The sequence below is a fragment of the Oncorhynchus tshawytscha genome, linkage group LG12, assembly GCF_018296145.1.
Source record: "Oncorhynchus tshawytscha isolate Ot180627B linkage group LG12, Otsh_v2.0, whole genome shotgun sequence".
Classification (NCBI taxonomy): domain Eukaryota; kingdom Metazoa; phylum Chordata; class Actinopteri; order Salmoniformes; family Salmonidae; genus Oncorhynchus; species Oncorhynchus tshawytscha.
The window spans coordinates 23,985,192-24,004,794 of record NC_056440.1 but is presented as its reverse complement, the minus strand read 5'-3'; the positions used below and the strand labels follow the sequence as shown (position 1 = coordinate 24,004,794).

General features: G+C 42.6%; 2 protein-coding genes across 2 annotated transcripts; both read right to left on the bottom strand.

Annotated features, from left to right (window-relative positions):
• Positions 1–254: 254 nt before the first annotated feature.
• LOC112262735 (proliferating cell nuclear antigen) lies at positions 255–3,141 on the bottom strand. The gene is made up of 6 exons (XM_024438467.2): positions 2,730–3,141; positions 1,894–1,991; positions 1,617–1,684; positions 1,278–1,472; positions 909–1,032; positions 255–801 (listed from the first exon to the last, which is right to left on the bottom strand). The coding sequence occupies exons 1-6, from the start codon at positions 2,948–2,950 to the stop codon at positions 725–727; spliced, it is 783 nt and encodes a 260-aa protein (XP_024294235.1). The 5' UTR covers positions 2,951–3,141; the 3' UTR covers positions 255–724.
• Positions 3,142–3,774: 633 nt separating this feature from the next.
• On the bottom strand, positions 3,775–11,705 carry zgc:152830 (uncharacterized protein LOC767682 homolog). Its single transcript, XM_024438466.2, has 16 exons — positions 11,598–11,705; positions 9,942–9,983; positions 9,778–9,868; positions 9,521–9,669; positions 9,324–9,432; positions 8,939–9,066; positions 8,682–8,781; positions 8,092–8,167; positions 7,645–7,730; positions 7,428–7,532; positions 7,229–7,304; positions 6,918–7,036; positions 6,515–6,598; positions 6,347–6,404; positions 4,444–4,625; positions 3,775–4,340 (listed from the first exon to the last, which is right to left on the bottom strand). Exons 1-16 carry the CDS (start codon positions 11,606–11,608, stop codon positions 4,206–4,208), a joined length of 1,551 nt encoding a protein of 516 aa, XP_024294234.1. The 5' UTR covers positions 11,609–11,705; the 3' UTR covers positions 3,775–4,205.
• Between the last annotated feature and the right edge of the window lie 7,898 nt (positions 11,706–19,603).

The window sequence follows — 19,603 nt, the reverse complement described above, 5'->3', positions numbered from 1 at the left end:
AAATTAATCTGGATAAAGTTTCCCTTAAAAACAAGAGTTTGTTAAGAGGCATATATTATTTTTCAGGGACACAGACCAACCCCAATACTGGAATAAAAATGTGTTCAAACAAGATTCTCCATTGCAAGTAATTTGTCAAACTAGTCCATCTATGCCCAGGAAAACTGCAAATGAAATGGCACTGAGAAAGTTCTGATCATTTTATAGTCATGGGCACCACCTTGTGGTAGCAGATAGAAAACACATATTGTAAATCAGAATCAAAGTATTTATTTATTGGGGTTCAAGAATAAAAAGTTGGAGTGGTGAACATGACCACAGAACATATATACAGACATATCTACAGACTGGAATGAGCATTTGTTTTCCAAACAGAAGGGGGAACAAGGGGAGCATGGAGTTCTGTTGATCTTCCTCACAGACAGCTGGCCAGGTAAGATTAGCAACTAAAAAGTACTTGCGCTAGAATAAGAACCCTAGTCCAAGAAAAGGACATCAGTAGATCCCTACCACCATATAATATATATATATATATAAAAATGACTGGATCAGTCAAACTGCTGATAAACAAACATATCCAGATAAAACTAAAACGCAATAGCGATGCCATGATGCATACAAAGTCAGCCAGCCATCTCTTTCCCACCCGCCAACAAGATCCTCCTCCCCACCCACAGGAAGGAACATGAACCCCCACTCCATTGGAAGTTTGGACCGGGGAGGTTTAGGAAGCCTCCTCGTCAATCTTGGGCGCCAGGTAGTACTTGACATGGCCCATGTCAGCTATCTTGTACTCCACCACTGTCAAAGAAAAGATCAGTCAGACATCAGAAAACAATGTACAGTACCTGATAGGCTGTGTGTATGGGGTAGAGGTTAGGGTTAGAGGGCAAGAGCAGGTTACCTACCTAGGGGAATGTCTGCAGACATGCTGAGGATAACTGTCTTGGAGAGGGGTGTGGCCTTGGTGAAGAAGTTGAGGTAGTTGAGGGCAAAGATCAGCTGGACTGGCTCGTTCATCTCAATACTCACCTAAGAGGAAGGAATGGGAGAGAAAATATTTAATTCAACATCAAAGCTTCCAGTGATCCCAGACAAAACTGCAAATCTGTTGTCCAAGAGAACAACCTTTACCGAGCTGATGGCCATTCTGGTTGACATGTTCATTGTCCATCTGATATGCAGTTTCTCACACTTCACCCCAGGGATGAAATTATATAGGGCACTATATAGGGAATAATTTGGGATACAGACCCAGGTCTCCTCCCCATACGTACCGCTTCCTCCTCCTTGTCCACGTTGCTGGTTTGGGACAGCTTGACGTTGCCAGTGCCCAGCTCTCCCGTGGCCGAGAACTTAACGCCATCCTTGGCGCAAGAAATCATGACGGCGTCACCAATCTGAGACAGGTCACGGCAGATACGGGCAAACTCCCCCGATGGCATCTTGACCACACAGCTGTACTCCTGCTCCTAGAGGGTAAGAGAGGGGTGAGAACGTGACAACCAACATGGCATGGTCTGGTGACAAACGCTACTGCCACAAGTATGGTTCAAATAGCACACTAAAGAGAAGTTTAGAACTTTTACTTAATGGAATATTGGGAGAACACTTACTGGGATTCCCAACTGTTCTACATCGAGATCCATCAACTTCATCTCATAGTCCGACACCTTCTCCTGGTCTAAGAGAAGAACAGGTTAACACTGACATCTAATTAAACATTAAATACATGACCAAGCATATATGATAGCAGTGGTTTACCATGGGTCCTGAGAATTCAAGTCTTCCTACAACAACTCTAATAGATCTAGCAATCTATCATTCCAGCTGCAAAATGAAATTTCCCTACTGTAAAAGTATAGATATTGCTTGATGGATAAAGGTACTCACTGAGTGTCTCGAAGACTAGGGCGAGTGTGTCTGCGTTGTCCTCTGCTCTGAGAGTGATGATGTCTTCATTCCCAGCACACTTCAGGATCTTTGACATACTAGGAGGGAGAGTGGTAGACCAGTCATAATTTCACTCAAAAAAACTTGCTGAAGCACAAAATATGAAAATTGATTTGATATGCTTTGTTTATACGGCAATATTTTTATTAGCATATTTAAACCTGCCCTTTCCATAGGCTGTGTAAATCAAATGCAACTTTGTTTAGGCCGTCATGACACTGCACGGAGCACCATTGTCTAGAAGCTCTGCTACACGTTAGTGGTTAAATTACACATAAGCATTTATGAGATATACAAAGTGATTTCATATAGCTGGTAAACATGATCGTATGCTCCATTTAGCAAACAGCCAACTTCAAACAATGGTGACTGACGTCACCTGAATTTGGCGGGTTCGCGAAATTCCCGCCAACCTTCAACCAGCGATTTGGCGCTCAATTGACGTCACTTTCAAAAGGCGGCTTTATGACATGCATGTTACCCTGCAACCGGTCGATAATATCAGTTTTCCAGGAAAAACATTGTCTACAGACTTTTAACTTCTGAAAATAACACGAGGCGTTGCAAGAGACGAACGTCTAAAATTTCCTCAACACAGTAAAAAGTAGAATACTAAAGCCACGCCAACAAAATAACATGGTTAACTTAGCTTACTAGCGACAATGAAAAATCTTAAACTAGTTACCTCCTTGCTAAACTAACGACATTATTGTTCTCTAGGCAAAGTAACTAACCTTGACAATCATGCTGTCATACTCAAAATCAGTTCCACTAACCTGCTAAGATTGACTCCCATTGCGAGGTTGCGGTCACAACGGTAGGAGTCGAATCCGTCGCTGCGGAGAGTGAGCTGAACTAGGGAGACGTGGGACGAGTCCATACTCTGAAGAGAGATACCCGACGAGCTCACGTCCCAACAGGCCTCGGTGATCAGGTCCTTCAGAGCCTCCAAAACCTTCTTCAGGATGGATCCCTGTACCAAGCGAGCCTCAAACATTGTCGAGTCTGTTTGTATGTAGTAGAAATACAAAATTATTTCCCGAGACCTTCTCCTTCAACTTTAGTCCTGCAGTCTAAAAATGCGGGCTTGTATAAAAAATGTAAAAAAGAGCTCCCTTCCCAAAATGCGACAAGAATTCTCTCTTCTCTAGTTGGAGGGGAAACGGTCTGTGGATCACGAACGCGCGCTAGTGTTGTTTAAAGCGTCATTCGTCATTTCCGTTTAATAATGGGCGCCTTCTGCTCCTCCCACTGAAGAAATTGAGGCACAATAATCTCTATCTTTGATATAGTTTTAGGCACTTGTTCATACGCATACGTTGATCCAAAATGGTATATGTTACAACCTATTTCCAAAATAAGGAAGTTCGATGGCGCCAAATGTTCTCCAGCTTAATTTTCAAAACAGTAAAATGATTCCGATATTTCGACCGTAGCTATGCATACATGTTCTCTGGTTTTACTTTATTTGACTCATATTTATTACTTTAACCCATGTGTTTGAGTGATATGCAACTGTCTATGCGCTGCTGCATTAGGTTTGTCTGAGCTTTCCCAGCTTGCATTGTGACTGTCATAAATTCCTATGTTTTGTTGCAAACAGTCCATGCACCATGACACATGTAATACATTTGAATATGGAATAGACATGAATATGGAAACTATAGCTTCCATATTCAGCATACAGTTGGTTAAAAATGGATTTCCCCAAATATATACACACACACATGTGATTGGTGGCCTACCTCTAACCTATATACCTGCCATTCCACAATTCCTGGCCCTACAGATGTTAACATTGGTTATTGAAATAAGTAAACATTGAAAATCGATTATTTTATTGAAGCACACAACCATTTGACTTGCCACTCATCTCAAGTTTCACGTGTATAAAATGGATGAACACAGAGCATGTCATTTCTCCCCTGAGAGTATTCAATACAGTGACTCATGTTAGACATGGGGGTAAAACATTTGGGACACTTAAGGTTGGATGGATATATATTAGCATGATCTTAGAAACAGAATCTATCGAACAACAACCTGAGCTCTTGGAATGTTTGAAATTAACTGCCAATATCACACCATTGATGGATGTCTGTGTTCTTATTCTTTGTGTAATATATCAAATTATACTGGCACTACCATATTAGGACGGTTATATGTGATATAACTCAGGACAGAGTAGGGTACATTCTACACATTCTTATATCACAAGGTTGCTAAGCACTGGGCAGGGTGTAGTTGGGTTGCTAGGCGCTGGGCAGGATGTAGTTGGTAGCCATGGCAAGGACTGGCGCTCCGGTGGGTACACCGGGGAAGGGGCCGCTGGAGCCAGCGATGTCGATGTGAGAGTATGGCAGAGGACTGCCAGAGTCCACACCATACTAATGGAGGGAAACAAACAAACGAACACAGATTATGTTCGATCCATCCAGGGCTGTGAAAAGAGCTGGAGCATTGTGTGTCTGTGTGGTGTGGGATGTGTACCTTGTCCAGCCCAGAGGCCATGATGAGGAAGGCAGCGGGGGTCTGATGTCCACGGGGAGTAGCAGAGGATGGCAGGTTGTTGCTCTGCAGAATCTCCTCGTACTCAGACTTCCCCTTATGGAAGTCATAGTCCTCACGCCTGATACTGGACACTTCAAACAGATCACCCAGCACCTCCCCCGCTACACAGAAGGAGAAAGAAATAGGACTAACAGGTTAAACCATGTCCAACCCAGAAAACCCACATTCAGACCTGTAAACCCTGGTTTGAATGAATAGTATCCTTTAAGTACATTGGGGCAAAAAAGTATTTAGTCAGCCACCAATTGTGCAAGTTCTCCCACTTAAAAAGATGAGGCCTGTCATTTTCATCATAGGTACACTTCAACTATGACAGACAAAATGCGAGAAAATCACATTGTAGGATTATTTATGAATTTATTTGCAAATTATGGTGGAAAATAAGTATTTGGTCACCTACAAACAAGCAAGATTTCTGGCTCTCACAGACCTGTAACTTCTTCTTTAAGAGGCTCCTCTGTCCTCCATTCGTTACATGTATTAATGGCACCTGTTTGAACTTGTTATCAGTATAAAAGACACCTGTCCACAACCTCAAACAGTCACACTCCATACTCCACTATGGCCAAGACCAAAGAGCTGTCAAAGGACACCAGAAACAAAATTGTAGACCTGCACCAGGCTGGGAAGACTGAATCTGCAATAGGTAAGCAGCTTGGTTTGAAGAAATCAACTGTGGGAGCAATTATTAGGAAATGGAAGACATACAAGACCACTGATAATCTCCCTCGACCTGGGGCTCCATGCAAGATCTCACCCCGTGGGGTCAAAATGATCACAAGAACGATGAGCAAAAATTCCAGAACCACACGGGGGACCTAGTGAATGACCTGCAGAGAGCTGGGACCAAAGTAACAAAGCCTACCATCAGTAACAAACTACGCCGCCAGGGACTCAAATCCTGCAGTGCCAGACGTGTCCCCCTGCTTAAGCCAGTACATGTCCAGGCCCGTCTGAAGTTTGCTAGAGAGCATTTGGATGATCCAGAAGAAGATTGGGAGAATGTCATATGGTCAGATGAAACCAAAATATAACTTTTTGGTAAAAACTCAACTTGTCTTGGAGGACAAAGAATGCTGAGTTGCACCCAAAGAACACCATACCTACTGTGAAGCATGGGGTGGAAACATCATGCTTTGGGGCTGTTTTTCTGCAAAGGGACCAGGACGACTGATCCGTGTAAAGGAAAGAATGAATGGGGCCATGTATCATGACATTTTGAGTGAAAACCTCCTTCCATCAGCAAGGGCATTGAAGATGAAACATGGCTGGGTCTTTCAGCATGACAATGATCCCAAACACACCGCCCGGGCAACGAAGGAGTGGCTTCGTAAGAAGCATTTCAAGGTCCTGGAGTGGCCTAGCCAGTCTCCAGATCTCAACCCCATAGAAAATCTTTGGAGAGAGTTGAAAGTCCATGTTGCCCAGCAACAGCCGCAAAACATCACTGCTCTAGAGGAGATCTGCATGGAGGAATGGGCCAAAATACCAGCAACAGTGTGTGAAAACCTTGTGAATACTTACAGAAAACATTTGACCTCTGTCATTGCCAACAAAGGGTATATAACAAAGTATTGAGATAAACTTTTGTTATTGACCAAATACTTATTTTCCACCATAATTTGCAAATAAATTCATTAAAAAAATCCTACAATGTGATTTTCTGGATGTTTTTTCTCATTTTGTCTGTCATAGTTGAAGTGTACCTATGATGAAAATTACAGGCCTCTCATCTTTTTAAGTGGGAGAACTTGCACAATTGGTGGCTGACTAAATACTTTTTTGCCCCACTGTATATGTATGCATGTTAGGAGCGTCTCACCTTTCTGCCACTGCCGGGCATTGCCAGAGCGTTGGGCAGCTCCGTTGTCCATGATGATCTAAAATGGGACAAAGTTTAATCAAACAAAATTGTCACCATGGCCAGTGTGTTGTATTGTACTGTGTGTGTATGGTAGAGTACAGTGTGTGTATATGGTCCAGTCCTCACAGAGTAGTTTGGTCCCATGGCTCTGATGGCGTGTCCTGTCAGAGTGGCAATGGTAAACAGCTGAGGAGACACCTCACATACCGCCTGGAAAGAGAGGAGATAGAGGGTATCATTACACTTGATGAAACACCCTGCCAAGAAATGAAACTTTAAACCTCATTTTACATTGTCATCAACAGCTAACCCCTAGAATGTCGCATGCAAACATATCCAGTGACACCTGTTTTGGGACTTAAACAGATATACGCAAACATTAAAAGGTCTTGCCCCTTGACCTGGAAGGCGTATAAAGACACTGACAGTCAGTCAGTTTTTGACAGGAAGAGGTGAGATTAAGGTGACAGAATGGGTTGGACAGGAGAAACCGAGGGAGAGAAGAGGGAATAGAATTGTGTATTCTCACTTTCTCCTTCATTTCACAGAGCAGGTCGACCATCACCATGCGTCCCTCAGCGTCCGTGTTCCCCACACGAACTCTGCGACCCGCACGGGACACCACCAACTCATCAGCTACGTAGCAGTCTGAAAGAAGAGAACCACAACACACAACCCTTAAACCCTCATTTAGTCAGAGAGAGACAACACACAGAGAGAGATAGGAGAGAGGGAAGACGCCAACTGTACACTCATTAGGTGAAACTATAGAAATAGAATAATAAAAATAGATTTTCATATAAGATTCTATTTGTGAAACCCCTACGTCATCACACTGACCTGAGCCCACGCTGTTCCTGACCATCGCCATGGCACCGACCACCTTCAGATGCTTGGGCTTGAGTTTGGCCAGGACCTGACAGGACAGAACAGAGCTACATGTTAGCAGGAGTAGCAGACTATTTGAGGGACTATGAAACATCTCTAACTACCATCCTCTAGTGATAACTAAATAGTGTCAAAGTGCTAGTTGTTGAACCTGGAAGAACCCAGCCACGGCAGCAGCACCACACTTGTCTCTGTGCATGCCAGCCATGAAGCCACCAGCCTTGATGTCAGCTCCACCGGTGTCATAGGTGATGCCCTGAGAGAAACACACAAACATGTTACATCCAAAAACATGTTCATGACATGAGAACACCCCACCCCCTTTATCGCCACCATCATCTTCCCCTCTTCCACACTCTCCCTCTCACCTTGCCGACCAGCATCAGTGTGTGTTGGACTGGTCCTTCTCCACAGTACTGCAGCTTGATCACTCTGGCCTGGTGACGAGGCACAGCTATAAGAGACAAACACACGGATGAAAAACACACACACACACACACACACACCAGACCTAGGTTCAAATACATGTGAATTTGAGTATGTGGTATTTAAAATACTTTTCTCTGTGTATTTGAGTATTTTCAAATAAACAGCCCAAAACAAGTACTTTTATTTGAGTATTTGAATGGTTATTTGTAAAAAAAAAAAAAAACAGATCGAATATCAAAAATTGAGAGCATTATCAAATACATGGGAGTGTATTTGAGTATTTTCAAATATTCAACTACTATTCAAATAAGAGATATGAATACTTACTGTGAATGTATGTAAAAGTCATTGAGATATTTGAACCCAGGTCTGACACACACACTTACCATTGGCACAGCGGTTAACAGCAGCGAGGCAAGGGTACTCCTTCTCCAGCACCTTCAGATCACTCACCACATCTACCTGAGAAAGACAGGGTGGTTCAGCTTCATCACATTAACATATTAGTGAAATACATGAGACAAGTAGAGTTTAGATATGCTGGCACTACTAAAGGCTGGTAAAGAATGGAGAGCTCATCTGGGTAAAGTCATATTCCCAAAAATTAAAAGGTGATTGCATCTCCCAAAAAGACTGCAACAAAGCTTTGACAAAGACCGATAGCTTTTTTAACTAATAAAAAAAGCACCTAAATCACAAAATCACTTTGTTGTTGCTGTCTTTTTGGGAGATAGAAATCACCTTTTCCTTTTTGGGAGATAGAAATCACCTTTTCCTTTTTGGGAGATAGAAATCACCTTTTCCTTTTTGGGAGATAGAAATCACCTTTTCCTTTTTGGGAGATAGAAATCACCTTTTCCTTTTTGGGAGATAGAAATCACCTTTTCCTTTTTGGGAGATAGAAATCACCTTTTCCTTTTTGGGAGATAGAAATCACCTTTTCCTTTTTGGATGCATGAGAAAAATCATCTCTCACCTGCACTGGGCTGTCCTTAAAGAGGGCCTGGATGTACTCAGCTACACGAGGAGCAGCCATCCTCTCAGGATCGGACCCTCCTATGTCACGGCAAGCCAGCCTGGAGAAAGAGGGAGAGAGAGATGGGGTAGTCGGCGGAAGAGAGAAAGATTGCTTTTTTTAAACTAACAAAAATTGTTTTTTTCAGATCTAATACATTTAAAAACCTCTCCCCATAAGAGGGATCACTAAGTTGTGAAAATGTGTGTGTGACCCACCGTCCACTCTCCAGAGCAGAGGCCAGATTCACCAACTCCTTCCCCTGGGCCTCCTGGTCCACCCACAGCCCCAGAACACACACCTTATACTGGCTAGGCTTCACAGACGCCTCCCTCACTTCCAGAGGCTGAGAGAGAGGAGATGGAAAAAGAGAGAGAGGGAGAAAAAGAGAGACTAAATGTCAGCACCATATTTGGTGCAAGAGAATTGATTTTCTAGAGCTCCATATGTGTGCAAAGTTTATTTGAATAAGGGTCTAGGGGTTTATGGGCACAGGAGTGCCTGAAAGTTCTTCGGGTCGAAATGTTGCACAATAAAAAACAACTATGGGAGCATTAATCAGTGTACTGGTATCTATTCTGTTTTTCATAGGATAGTTCTCACCATGTAGAGGGCGTGCAGGGCACCTAGGGCAGCCACCAGGGTGCTCCTGTCATAACTGCTATGGCGAGGACAGACCAGAAGGGGGCGCTGCATGCCTGCTTTCATGGCCCTGAAGAAACACCCATACAGTATATGGTAATGAATGGGAGACACAGCGTAACCTCTTGATACCATTTGTGTGTGTGGTGTTGACTGACCTCTTGATGCCATTAACAGCTGCGTCACTGAAGCGTCTGACATCATCGTAGTCCCGGTTAACGGGCCCGGTGGACGCAAACACCAAGCGGTTACCAGGCAACCCCGGAACCTTCAACACCACCACCTCATCTCCCAGACCACAGTCCACCTAGAAGAGAAAGGGAAAAAGGAGAGAGATGGAGGAAAAATGAGAGTGGAGAAGAAAAAAAGTAGGGCTATATTCATCTATCTTTCTATATGCTGTTGTGTGACTCACAGAGCTGTAGTCCAGCAGAGGTGCTTTCAGACATTCCAGCTCCTTGGGCAGCGTGTCATAACTCTGCGTCACCAAGACTATTCCATCATAACTGGAGAGAACACACACAGTTAGATCTTGCTCTCTCTCTCTCTCACACACACACACACACACTTAATACTCACTTCTGGCTCTTACAGTCAGTGGTCCACTCGATGGGCTGGACACTATAGACAGTGGTGGAAAAAGTACCCAATTGTCATACTTGAGTAAAAGTAAAGATACCTTAATAGAAAAATGACTCAAGTAAACATGAAAGTCACCCAATAAAATACTAGAGTAAAATTATTTAGTTTTAAATATACTTAAGTATGAAATGTAAAAATGTAATTTGTAAAATATACTAAAGTACCAAAAGTAAAAATGATTTCACATTCCTTATATTAAGCAAACCAGAGGGCACAATGTTTTTGTGTTATTATTTTAGGGATAGCCATGGGACACTCCAAAACTCAGACATTTACAAACAAAGCATGCGTGTTTAGTGAGTCCACCAGACCAGAGAAAGTAGGGATGACCTGGGATGTTCTCTTGATTAAGTCTGAACTGTCCTGCTAAGCATTCGAAATGTAGCTAGTACTTTTGCGTGTCAGGGAAAATGTATGGAGTAAAATTACATTATTTTCATTAGGAATGTAGTGGAGTAAAAGTGGTCAAAAATATAAAGTAAAGATGCCCCCCAAAAACTATTTAATTAAGTAGTACTTTAAAGTATTTTTACCTTAATACTTTACACTTCTGACTATAGAGAGAAACATTAATTACAGCTCAATATGACTGGTCTTGAAGGTCCAACTCACAAACCTGGTCCCAGATTTGTATGTGACCTTGTCAACCCCATTGCTGTCATTGTCAAGCCAAACATTGTTAAGCATGATAATGAATGACAAAGAGTTGGAAATCATTATAGTACACACTGGATCTCTGGTTACCAACTCAGCATAATACAGTGAGCTGTTTTGACTGCAGAGAAAGGTGAGATAATGTATTGCTTTGCTTTCCTGTTTGGTATTCTCTGCTGCAGGGTTAGCGATTTCACTGAGACTGTGTCAAAGTCTGTCTTGCAGAGAAACCTTTGGCCTCTAGATAATCTGCAAGACTCGTATACACTCGGTCTGTTAAGACTCCCTGGTTATCTCTAAAGGCACACATAGTCAAGGGGATATCGCTTTTACCTGCCCAATTCATCCACAACGCACAAGGAACAGAGATACCTTTGAGAACCACGTTATGTTGAGTTGCAGACCATACGAGTCCGACTCAGTATTTACGTATCTCGCCATAGAACGAACCACGCCTTCAGATTGAAATGGAAGGAGTGTTCTAAAGACCAGTGTTACCTTTCTCTCACCCTCCCTTTCCTGGAATGTGGAGATTCATGCCTTTGTCACAAGAATAACATGTCATGCGGGGAGACTATTATATCTCCAAAAACAAGGAACACGATCTAGGAACAGAAAGTGAAAATGGCAGATTCTATTTTTTGCCATAGGCCAAGACAAACTGGGCTGTAATAAAAAGCTAGTTCGCAGCTACTTGAATGCAAAATTGCAACTATCTTGCTAATCAGTAAAAAAAAAACAATAGACAGTCCTTGCGAATTGATCAAGTGTATTTAAATATGCATGCAATCCTGTCGAACAAAGCCACGGCTCAAGAAGTTAGTTCGCTCATTCATACCAGATAACAATTGATCCTGCACACATGCATTTCACAAAGTACATTTTCTGACCGAATCTTTGCACGGAAAACAGCTAAATAATATGAATCGGTAGGCTTACCGGGTACACATTGCTGTCCTTCCGACGTCTAGAGGGAAAGAGACAGCAAGCTGACAGAACGAAGCCTCCCTCTGGTTGATCACCTGATTTATCAACGTTCTTTAAATTTAATCATGGGAATTGTAGTTTATACATAGCAATTACTTATCGTCTCGGTCGCGGAAATGTATGCAGATTATCCATAGAAATTGTTCAGATAATCAATTGTAAGTGTTACTTATGATGCAAATGCTAGAGAGCATTGACCTTTGATCTCACATACTGTAAGCACTGAGTGACAGTATCCAGTAAACTAAACTACAAACACTGACCAGGAAGTGCACTTCTGTGCATATCTGTTCTGTAGACAAACTAGCAAGGCGAGTTTATTGATCTTCGGTCCAAAGTGCAATAATGAGACGATTTACAAGACGTTTGACCTGATTTATATGATATCGGTAAAAACCAGCTACTTTTCATTGACTAGATTGTATTAGCAGATTTTGGTTGTGCAACGTAGAGTATATGTTGCTGGCTGCGTAATGTATACACCAGTTCCACAGCATAGGGACAAGGGGTTAATTTGGGATTGGGCACAAGCGTTACAAGTGTTGTCTGTTGTGGTCCTCAGTGCTTGACTTCAGCAAGAACTCACCGGAGTTGACTACTGGCACCTAAAATGTTCTACTGCTTGAGCTCCTGTTCCTCTAATAGAATAGGAACTCATAAGTATTGTGACGCTCCTGTACCATAATGAAGTGTTCCTGTATATGTGTGTATTTCAGAGAGGTGACGTGGTTGAGTGTCAGATAGACCAGCTGGGTGTAATAGCAACAATGTTGTCTAACCTATGACTCCTGAAGCAGCCAGCCCATTGGTCAGCTCTTTTTTTAATCAACCAATCATTATGATTGATAGATTCAGCTCTCTTTTGGACCGAAGTGGCATTATTCTGTCCCTATGCTGTGGAACTGGTGTATACAATTCTGTCCCTATGCTGTGGAACTGGTGTATACATTACGCAGCCAGCAACATATACTCTACGTTGCACAACCAAAATCTGCTGATACAATCTAGTCAATGAAAATCAGGTCACAAATCCAAGCAATGTTTTGTGTGTAAATTCTGTCAATCTAACTCATGTTGCATATATTTTGTGGAATTCTTGTAGATTCGACTAGATTACTTATCAATTCAAGCTCTGTGTGTGTTCGGTGATCATTCTTATACAAAACATCTGTTGTCATACTAAAATACCACTCACATGGCTAAATGCATGATGAGTCTTTACAGAAGTCAAGTGTGCTATAACAATGTTTCCATCCCAAATGGCACCCTATTACCAACATGACCACAGACCAAAAGTAGTGCACTATATAGGGAATAGGATGCCATTTGTGATGCAAACAGTGTCATAAAGAATATATTTTTACCTAGACAATTAGATTAAGCAGGACTACCATTAATAATTGTGTTAAATATTCATGGGGGTCATTATGACTCATATCACTGTTATATTTCTTTGACAATAGATATACTCAGTGGTCAGTTTATTTAGGTACACCCAGCTATACCGAACAAAATAAAACGCAAAATGCAACAACTTCAAAGATTTTACTGAGTTAAATGAACTTGAAGGAAATTAGTCAATTGAAATACATTCATTAGGCCCTAATCTATGGATTTCATATGACTGGGAATACAGACAGGCAACTGTTGGTCACAGATACCTTAAAAAAAAGGTAGGGGTATGGAACTGAAAACCAGTCAGTATCAGGCGTGACTACCATTTGCCTCATGCAGCACAACACAACTCCTTCGCATAGAGTTGATCAGGCTGTTGATTGTGGCCTGTGGAATGTTGTCCCACTCTTTAATGGCTGTGCGAAGTTGCTGGATATTTGCAGGAACTGGAACATGCTGTTGTACAAGTCGATCCAGAGCATCCCGAACAGGCTCAATGGGTGACATGTCTGGTGAGTATGCAGGCCATGGAAGAACTGGGACATTTTCTGCTTCCAGGAATTGTGTACAGGTCCTTGTGATGTGGGGCCGTGCATTATCATGTTGAAACATTAGGCGATGGCGACGGATGAATGGCAAGACAATGGGCCTCAGGATCTCGTCACAGTATATCTATGCAATCAAAAATTGCCATCGATAAAATGTTTGTTGTCCGCAGCTTATGCCTGCCCATAACATAACCTCACCGCCACCCCTCTGTTCACAACGTTGACATCAGCATACCGCTTTCCCACACATGAACCCTCCAGGACACCTGATGTCACCTGATGTCCAGGACACCCGATGTCACAGGAAGGCCCAAAAGATCAAGGACAACAACCATCCGAGCCACTGCCTGTTCACCCCGCTATCATCCAGAAGGCGAGATCAGTACAGGTACGTCAAAGCTGGGCCCGAGAGACTGAAAAACAGTTTTTATCTCGAGGCCATCAGACTGTTAAATAGCCATCACTAGCACAGAGGCTGCTGCCCTTTATAAACTCAGCAAAAAAAGAAACGTCCCTTTTTCAGGACCCTGTCTTTCAAAGAAAAACTGTAAAAATCCAAATAACTTAACAGATCTTCATTGTAAAGGGTTTATACACAGTTTCCCATGCTTGTTCAATGAACCATAAACAATGAATGAACATGCACCTGTGGAACAGTCGTTAAGACACTAACAGCTTGCAGATAATTACCTACTAAGGTCACAGTTCTGGAAACTTAGGACACTAAAGAGGCCTTTCTACTGACTCTGAAAAACACCAAAAGAAAGATGCCCAGAGTCCCTGCTCATCTGCGTGAACGTGCCTTAGGCATACTGCAAAGAGGCATGAGGACTGCAGATGTGGACAGCGCAATAAATTGCAATGTCTGTACTGTGAGACGCCTAAGACAGCGCTACAGGGAGACAGCTGATTGTCCTCGCAGTGGCAGACCACGTGTAACAACATCTGCACAAGATCGGTATATCCGAACATCACACCTGCGGGACAGGTACAGGATGGCAACAACAACTGCCCGAGTTACACCAAGAACACACAATCCCTCCATCAGTGCTCAGACTGTCCGCAATAGGCCGAGGAAGGCTGGACTGAGGGCTTGTAGGCCTGTTGTAAGGCAGGTCCTCACCAGACATCACTGGCAACAATGTCGCCTATGGACACAAACTCACCGTCGCTGGACCAGATAGGACTGGCAAAAAGTGCTCTTTACTGACGAGTTAAGGTTTTGTCTCACCGGGGGGGGATGGTCGGATTCACGTTTATCGTTGAAGGAATGAGCGTTACACCGAGGCCTGTACTCTGGAGCGGGATCGATTTGGAGGTGGAGGATCTGTCATGGTCTGGGGCGGTGTGTCACAGCATCAGACTGAGCTTGTTGTCATTGCAGGAAATCTCAACGCTATGCGTTACAGGGAAGACATCCGTCTCCCTCATGTGGTACCCTTCCTCCAACATATCAATGTCACCAGCCATACTGCTTGTTCTGTGCGTGATTTCCTGCAAGACAGGAATGCCAGTGTTCTGCCATTGACCAGCGAAGAGCGCGGATGTCAATCCCATTGAGCACATCTGGGACCTGTTGGATCGGAGGGTGAGGGCAAGGGCCTTGGTGGAAGAGTGGGGTAACATCTCACAGCAAGAACTGTCAAATCTGGTGCAGTCCATGAGGAGATGCATTGCAGTACTTAATGCAGCTGATGGCCACACCAGATACTGCCTGTTACTTTTGATTTTGACCCCCTTTGTTCAGGGACACATTATTCAATTTCTGTTAGTCACATGTCTGTGGAACTTGTTCAGTTTACGTCTCAGTTGTTGAATCTTGTTATGTTCATACAACTATCTACGCATGTTAAGTTTGCTGAAAATAAACGCAGTGAGGACGTTTCTTTTTTTGCTGAGTTTACAGACTTGGAATCACTGGCCACTTTAATAAATGGAACACCAGTGACTTTATTAATGTTGACATATTTTGCCTTACCCATCTAATATGTATATACTGTATTCTATCCTATTCTACTGTCTTAGTCTATTCCGCTCTGACATTGCTCGCCCAAATATTTATATATTCTTAATTCCATTCCTTGACTTTAGATGTGTGTATTGTTGTGAAATTGTTAGATATTACTGCACGGTTAGAGCTAGAAACACCAGCATTTTTTCGCTACACCCGTTTATAACATCTGTTAAACACGTGTATGACAAATACAATTTGATTTGACTTGGCATGCTGTCTGTCATCTGCCCGGTACAGTCAAAACCGGGATTCATTCGGGAAGAGCACACTTCTCCAGCGTGTCAGTGGCAATTGAAGGTGAGCATTTGCCCAATAAAGTCAGTTATGACGCCAAACTGCAGTCATGTCAAGACCCTGGTGAGGACGACAAGTACACAGATGAGCTTACCTGGGAAGGTTTGACAGTTCTTTGGCTGCGCAAACCCCCAGTTTCATCAGCTGTTCGAGTGGCTGGTCTCAGATGATACTGCAGGTGAAGAAGCCAGAAGTGGAGGCCCTCGGCTGGCGTGGTAATACGTGGTATGAGGTTGTGAGGCCTGTTGGACATACTGCCAAATTCTCTAAAACAACGTTAGAGGTGGCTTATGGTATAGAAATGCACATTTAATTTTCTAGAAACAGCACTGGTGGACATTCCTGCAGTTAGCATGCCCCCACAAAACGTGAGACATCTGTGGCATTGTGTTGTGTGACTGTACATTTTGGTGGCCTTTTATTGTCCCCAGCACAAGGTGCCCCTGTGTAATGATAATGCTGTTCATTCAGCTTCTTGACATGCCGCACCTATCAGGTGGATGGATAATCTTGGCAAAGGAGAAATGCTCACTAACAGGGAGGGAAACAAATTTGTGCACAAAACTTGAGATACGCTTTTTGTGCTTATGGATAATTTCTGGGATTTTTTATTTCAACTCATGAAACATGGGACCAGCACATTCTATATGTCGCGTTTTATTTATGATCAGTGCAGTACCGGGTTGAACCCCCCTTTGCCTCCAGAACAGACAGAATTCTTCAGGGCATGGATTCTACTTTATATAGCAAGCCACAGTCACATGAGTCACTGTCTGTAGGTGTGAACCATTTTCATGAATGGGGTGGTGTACCTAATAAAACAGACAACTGAGTGTATGAGGTTAGATGTGGGCACAGATAAGATTCCAGTGTGTGCAGGAATAGCAGCTGCTTACCATGAGGCAGTGTGGCAGCTGGAAAGGTATTGCTCTGAGTCAGCTGTTGTGGGCAGCTCATCTTCTCTGTATGGAGATGGTGGCTTTGGTCTCCATGATTCAATCAGACATATGTATGACCTTGGAAATATTAAATATCTGGGTCCACTGCAGCTCAATGCTCTACGGTAGATACATATTCTGTATTGGAAACATTATACCTGGTTAGTCTCACCATCAGACAGTGGCCTCTCCTGTGGCACTTACACAAACACAAGTGTTTACTGTGTCAAACACAGCCCAGAGATACCCACTTAATCTAAATGCAAAGTGCGAGACAGAAAGAGAGAGCTGAAGGCTATTGATTATTCAAGGGCAATAGAGGTAAAATGCACAGCCAGCCTGTCACATCTCTGATTACAAATGCTGCCATTTGTTCAGACCAACACAAGGTGGTAGTAGTGTGTCATAAGACGTCTTCTGACATTCAGACAACGGTATCTAATCTCTGCCATCTCTTGAAATAGTCTGCATGCTATATTGTTGCCTTACAAGACAACTGATTTGACTTATTTCCATCTGTTCAAATGTTTCTTACACATGTTGTCTTCTACAGTATGTAAGGGTGAATTATTTGACCTCAACTCATCTTCCCATGTTTTTGCTCTGTCCAGCCACTCTTCTCCCAGGTTAAGTATTGATTGCTCTCTCTTTGTTATTCAGTGACCCCCGACCCCCCCATCCCCTGGTTGTTCATGCTCTCCTGGGCTCTCATTCAGCACATCAAGACAGATATAAAATATACTGTCTAGAACAGCGATGTTAGAAACGCACTACCTGGAACAAGCATGATAGAAATACACTGCCTACAACCAACATAAAGTACACTGCCTAGAACAGGCATGCTAGAAGTATAATATATATATATATATATTTATTTATTATCAGTCAAACTTTTGAACACACTCATTCAAGGGTTTTTCTTTATTTTTACTATTGTCTACATTGTAGAATAGTGAAGACATCAAAAGTCTGAAATAACATATGGAATCATGTAGTAACATTTAAATCTATTTTAGATTCTTCAAATAGCCACCCTTTGCCTTGATGATTGCCAAGAGTGTGCAAAGCTTTCGCTTAACCAACTTCACCTGGAACAGTCTTGAAGGAGTTCCCACACATGCTGAGCACTTGTTAGCTGCTTTTTCTTCACTCTGCGGTCCAACTCATCCCAAACCATCTCAATTGTGTTGAGGTTGGGTGATTGTGGAGGCCAGGTCATCTGATGCAGAACTCAATGAATCTCATTATTGGTCAAATAGCCCTTACACAACCTGGAGGTGTGTTGGGTCATTGTCCTGTTGAAAAACAAATGAAAAACAAATGGTCCCACTAAGCCCAAACCAGATGGGATGGCGTGTCGCTGCAGAATGTGTGCCTTGAATTCAAAATAAATCACTGACAGTGTTACCAGCAAAGCACCCACACACCACCTCCTCCATGCTTCACGATGAGAACCACACATGCGGAGATAATCCAGTCACATACTGAGTCTCACAAAGACACGGCAGTTGGAACCAAAAATCACAAATTTGGACTCATCAGACCAAAGAACAGATTTCCACCAATCTAATGTCCATTGGTCGTGTTTCTTTGCCCAATTAAGTCTCTTCTTCTTATTGGTATCCTTTAGTAGTGGTTTATTTGCAGCAATTCGACCATGAAGGCCTGTGTAGCATTTATTTGGGCTGCAATCTGAGGTGCAGTTAACTCTAATGAACTTATCCTCTGCAGCAGAGATAACTCTGGGTCTTCCTTTCCTGTGACGTTCCTCATGAGAGCCAGTTTCATCATAGTGCTTGATGGTTTTTGCGACTGCACTTGAAGAAACGTTCAATGTTCTTGATATTTTCTGTACTGACTGACCTTCATGTCCTAAAGTAATGATGGACTGTCGTTTCTCATCGCTTATTTGAGCTGTTCTTGACATAATATGGACCTGGTCTTTTCACAAATAGGACTCTCTTCTGTATACCACCCCTACCTTGTCACAACACAACTGACTGGCTCAAATGCATTAAGGAAAGAAATTCCACAAATTAACTTAAGGCACACCTGTTAAATGAAATGCATTCCAGGTGACTACCTCATGAAGCTGGTTGAGAATGCCAAGAGTGTGCAAAGCTCAAAATCAAATCAAATCTTATTTGTCACATACACATGGTTAGCAGATGTTAATGCGAGTGTAGCGAAATGCTTGTGCTTCTAGTTCCGACAATGCAGTAATAACCAACAAGTAATCTAGCTAACAATTCCAAAACTACTACCTTATAGACACAAGTGTAAGGGGATAAAGAATATGTACATAAAGATATATGAATGAGTGATGGTACAGAGCGGCATAGGCAAGATACAGTAGATGGTATTGAGTACAGTTTATACATATGAGATGAGTATGTAAACAAAGTGGCATAGTTAAAGTGGCTAGTGATACATGTATTACATAAAGATGCAGTAGATGATATAGAGTACAGTATATACGTATACATATGAGATGAATAATGTAGGGTATGTAAACATTATATTAGGTAGCATTGTTTAAAGTGGCTAGTGATATATTTTACATAATTTCCCATCAATTCCCATTATTGAAGTGGCTGGAGTTGAGTCAGTGTGTTGGCAGCAGCCACTCAATGTTAGTGGTGGCTGTTTAACAGTCTGATGGCCTTGAGATAGAAGCTGTTTTTCAGTCTCTCCGTCCCTGCTTTGATGCACCTGTACTGACCTCGCCTTCTGGATGATAGCGGGGTGAACAGGCAGTGGCTCGGGTGG

What these genes read in the sequence shown, in the direction of transcription:
- LOC112262735 (XM_024438467.2), bottom strand. Translation starts at nt 2,950, where the DNA reads ATGTTTGAGGCTCGCTTGGTACAGGGATCCATCCTGAAGAAGGTTTTG. An exon ending in ATGGGAGTCAATCTTAGCAG is followed by an intron (nt 1,992 to 2,729) that starts GTTAGTGGAACT and finishes TCTCCCTCCTAG; the next exon opens with TATGTCAAAGATCCTGAAGT. An exon ending in GTCTGCAGACATTCCCCTAG is followed by an intron (nt 802 to 908) that starts GTAGGTAACCTG and finishes TTTCTTTGACAG; the next exon opens with TGGTGGAGTACAAGATAGCT.
- zgc:152830 (XM_024438466.2), bottom strand. An exon ending in CTCTGCTGGACTACAGCTCT is followed by an intron (nt 9,670 to 9,777) that starts GTGAGTCACACA and finishes TTTCTCTTCTAG; the next exon opens with GTGGACTGTGGTCTGGGAGA. An exon ending in TGTTAACCGCTGTGCCAATG is followed by an intron (nt 7,731 to 8,091) that starts GTAAGTGTGTGT and finishes TGTCTCTTATAG; the next exon opens with CTGTGCCTCGTCACCAGGCC.